Source organism: Microtus ochrogaster, chromosome 1 (genome assembly GCF_000317375.1).
Source record: "Microtus ochrogaster isolate Prairie Vole_2 chromosome 1, MicOch1.0, whole genome shotgun sequence".
Classification (NCBI taxonomy): domain Eukaryota; kingdom Metazoa; phylum Chordata; class Mammalia; order Rodentia; family Cricetidae; genus Microtus; species Microtus ochrogaster.
In genome coordinates, this window is record NC_022009.1 from 51014872 (window position 1) to 51019202 (window position 4331).

The 4331-nt window shown below is 48.0% G+C and overlaps 1 protein-coding gene across 1 annotated transcript in view; it reads left to right on the forward strand.

Annotated features, from left to right (window-relative positions):
- The window catches only part of Ptprn2 (protein tyrosine phosphatase, receptor type N2), a 715776-nt gene that overhangs the window by 75846 nt on the left and 635599 nt on the right, over positions 1 to 4331 (forward strand). The window contains exon 2 of the mRNA XM_005343678.3: positions 584 to 634. Within this exon, the coding sequence (XP_005343735.1) occupies positions 584 to 634 (51 nt within the window). The remainder of the gene's footprint in view (positions 1 to 583; positions 635 to 4331) is intronic.

Below are 4331 nucleotides of genomic sequence, written 5' to 3' on the forward strand. Positions count from 1 at the left end.
TCCATCCCTGTGTGCACAATTGTAGAGATGGGGTCAGGTGCCAGCATCGATCCCTGTGTGCACAGCTGTAGAGATGGGGGCAGATGCCAGCATCCATCCCTGTGTGCACAATTGTAGAGATGGGGTCAGGTGACAGCATCCATTCCTGTGTGCACAGCTGTAGAGCATGAGGGTCAGATGTAGGTAGGTGAGCATCCATCTCTGTGTGCACATATGTCTGGTCCATTTCTGTTGTGTGTACTTCTGCCCCATGATGCTTCTAGCTGTGAGCTCAGTCTCAAGCCCCTGGGACTTCCTTGGGTGGTCAGCTCAGCAATGCTGTGAGGCTAGGGGAGGGGCACATCTGCATAGATGATCATGCCAAGGATGTGAGCTCTCTCTTATGTGGCCTTGAAGGCACAGGGCATGCCAAGCATCCTGATGAAGAGTTTGGTCAGATCATTCAGGGATCTGTTATAATAGCTTCAGAATAACCTAGATCCATCATGATGAAGTAGACCCAAGGAACCTGCATGGGGGTCTGAAAGTTTCAAGAGTCCTTGGTATCTCTGTCACTGACTCCTCTTCTGTCTTTCTTATCCAGGCTGCTTGTTTGAGGATGGCCTGTGTGGATCATCGGAGGCCTGTGTGAACGGTGAGTGTGGGTTCATGGGGCACTGCCGAAGCTCTGATCTCTTCCTTCTGTTGTGAGTGGGACCTCCAGCCTAGGGGGATGTGTATTCTGAAAAGGGCAGCACAACTGTTTGTCTTTGGATGTGATAGATAGAGAGAGATCTTACACACAGATTTGTGTCTCAGAGCCATTGGCCCTGTTCCCTGAGTTTAGGGCTGTTTTCTAGAAGCTCAGTAGCAGGAGGCAGGAGCATGGCTCATGACGGACTCTGGTGTAGGGAAGAGAGGCTGAGCGTGAGTTCGGTGTGCTGGCTTTCCTCAGCACTAGCCCTGCTTGCCCCGCACACCCAGCCTGTGCTCGATGACTGCACATCTTCTGTGTTCATGTCTTGAGGCTGATCTCATAGGAAGTCCTTCTTAAAGCCAGCTCCTGCAAGGGTTGGCTGAGTGGCTGTCAGCAGGGAAGGAAGTTGTTGTAGGAGCTGCGGGCCTCTTCCCACAGCCCAGCTCCTGGCTGCTTGGCTAGCTTATACCCCAAAATAACAACACACAAATTGTATTCTTTTAAACACTGCCTGGCCTATTAGTTTCAGCCTCTTAACCCATTTCTAATAATCTATGTAGCACCATGAGGCGCGCTTACCAGGAAAGATTCAGCATGTCTGACCTGGTGGCTGGCTGCATCGCTCACTTTCTCTTCCTCCCAGCATTCTGTTCTGTTTACTCCACCCACCTATGTTCTAACCTATGAGGGCCAAGCAGTTTCTTTCTTTATTTTTTTTTCAGTTTTTTTTTTTATTGAGAAAAGGAAAAAAAAAAAACAAGTTTCTGCCTCCTCCCAGAGTTTCTTTATTTTTTAACCAATGACCTTCCTCCATCAAGAAGTGGCCAAGGACTTCTCAAATAAAGGAAACTACTTTGTGTCTTGGTTGGTGGGTGACCAGTTCTTGGGGGTTCACTGTTTGAACTACGGGAGGGGTGGACATTATGCTCGAAGGTCACAGTTGTATGTTACAGAGTGAGGCTGGGTATACAGTGGCCCGCAGAAACCCCAGGCAGGCTGGAGAGGCAAGCACACCATGCGTTTCCTCTCAGCTTACTGCCTGTGGAGAGGGCAAGTGTTCTGCTGCGGCTGCGGCTGCTGCAGCGGCGTCGGCGTCTGAGCTGGCACGGGTGCTCTTCTATGACCCTGCCTAGCTGCAGGTGTCTATTGGCAGCAGAGAAGTCACCAGTCTTGGGGACAGGGCAGGCCTACCCTTGAGTGCAGGAGCCGAACTTTGTCTGTGCTGAAACACTAAGCCAAGTGCTTGTCAGTCGGTCGTGCAGAGGACCAGCCCCATGGCCTCGATCAGGAATCTCAGGGTGGGGGAGAGCTGTCTGTGTGTCTAAGAAGGCAGCAAGAGCCAGCAGGGAAGGACAGCACTGGCCCCTGGAAGGAAGGAGAGCAGGATGCCAACTGTGCCCAGCCCTGCTTTGTGTTTGCTTTCTGGGGGAATGTGACACCAGGCCAGGCCAGGCCAGGTGTAGATCCTGCCAACCATGTGGCACCACTCCAGACTCCTTGCATTGTACTTTGTGCTGCTTTTTTTTTTTTGAGAAATCATTAAGTATACTATCTTAACAATATTTTATTAGTCTGAGCCCATCAAGCTCTGATAAAAAAGGACACAAAATGTGTGTGTGCGCGCGCACATATGTTTTGTGTAACCAGAAACACAGTACCAACAAAATGACAGACACAACTGTTACCCTTCCCTCAGCAGAAAGCAAGTCTGGAAGGTTCTTTCCTAACTCCAGCTTGCCTTTCCAACCTTCAGTGATAGGCACATTATTAAGATAATAGCTTTCCATTCTTTGGGAAAGAAAAGCAATTTAAATGTAAATATGGATATTCAGGTCTTGATATAAGGAACAGACAGTATTTGGCACTGTTTTCTAGTGCAGTTAGGTCTAGGAAAGGGCAAGGCAGGCCATTCAAGGGCTGCAAGCCTGGGTGTTTGCTGTGGCTGACTGGAGACAAGAAACATAACATCCTGTTGCTGCTGGCCTGGATTTACTGTTGTCATGGTGACTGTATAATTGAGGCTGCCAGCTGGTGGAGCAGAGAGGTGTGACCTGGATCGGTGAAGATGGACAGGTGGCCATGGGACAGGGTGTGGCATGGAGTCCAGGGTGCTTGCATTCACACATGGAGTCCAGGGTGCTTGCATTCACACATGGGGTCCAGGGTGCTTGCATTCACACATGGGATCTCTTTCATTTTTTCCTTTTCTCGGGATAGAGGCAGACATGTATAATCTTATTAGCTAATTTGTGCTTTTTAGACATCTCTAGACCTTTAAAACAAAACCAAAAGGTTAAAGTGCTTGGATGGAATGAGGTAATTTATCAAGAATATCAAAAGCTAAACATAGTCGATTTACACCTGTTATTAAAAAAAAGCAAAGGAAATAAAAGGGCTAGGGGTTTAACTCAGTGGTAGAGACCTACTTTGTGTTACAAGGCCCTGGTTTGATCTTCAGTACTGTAAAAAAAACAACACCACACCTACGCAGAGCAACAACAAAACAAACAACATTAGCAGGAATCTGGGAAAGGGGAGGGAGTATGAAACGGCCCTGCTCCATGGGAAGAGTACGGCTGCTCATTGAACATCAAGTATGGGTATGACTTAGTGATCCTGCTTGTGGGCTTATGTCCACTGACAGCAGAGCCCTGAAGAATACACACACACCTGTGGGCACCATGGTACTTTCCATTATATCCCTGCATGCAGAGAGGCAGAGTTTCTCCCTCAATGGATGGAGAAAGAAAACCTGGCCCCGTACACCGTAGGGCATCACTGACATAGGGACACTGTGCTCTGTAAAATAAGCCAGCCACAGGAAATGACAAATATCGTAATGGTTTTACCTTCACTGGCTCCTAAAACAACAGATTCAAAGACAGACAGCTGGGTGTTGCAAGGCGGCATCTGCAGATGAGGGTTGGGGAGTTTTAATTGGTGAGGGGCCTCAGTTTAGGAGATGAGAAAGTTCTAGAGGTGGTGTGTTGATGACTACACTGCAGTGGTGTTCTTCATGCCACCGAGCTACACACCTGAAAATGGCTGGGATGGCAGACTTCACCGTAGGAGTATATGATTACCATTGGGTATGTTAGTTTTTTATTGCCTTGGCAAAATAATAGGAAAAAAAAACTTAAGAGGAGGAAAACATTATTTTGCCTCTTGGTTTTAGGGGTTTGGGGCTATGAAAGTGGTTCTCAACCTGTGCGTCACAACTCCTTTGACAAGCCTGTATCTCCAAATATATTTGCATTACAATTCACAGCAGTAGCAAAACTGCAGTTATGAAGCAGCAATGAGAATAATTTTATGGCTGCGGTCACCACAACATGAGGAACTCCATGAAGGAGCTGCCGCAGGGGAAAGGTTGAGAACCATTCCTCCGTGGTCAGCTGTCTCTACTCCCTTAGACACAGGAGGACAGACAGGAAGATCAAGAAGGCACAAAATAGTAGAGCTGTCCACCTCCACGACAGAGGGGAAGCTGAGGGACAGGTAGGAGCCGGGGACAAGGTGTACACTTCAAAAACTGCCTTCTTCCTCTTACTAAGAGAGAGACCTTCTTCCTCTTACTAAGAGAGAGACCTTCTTCCTCTTACTAAGAGAGAGACCTTCTTCCTCTCACTAAGAGAGAGACCTTCTTCCTCTCACT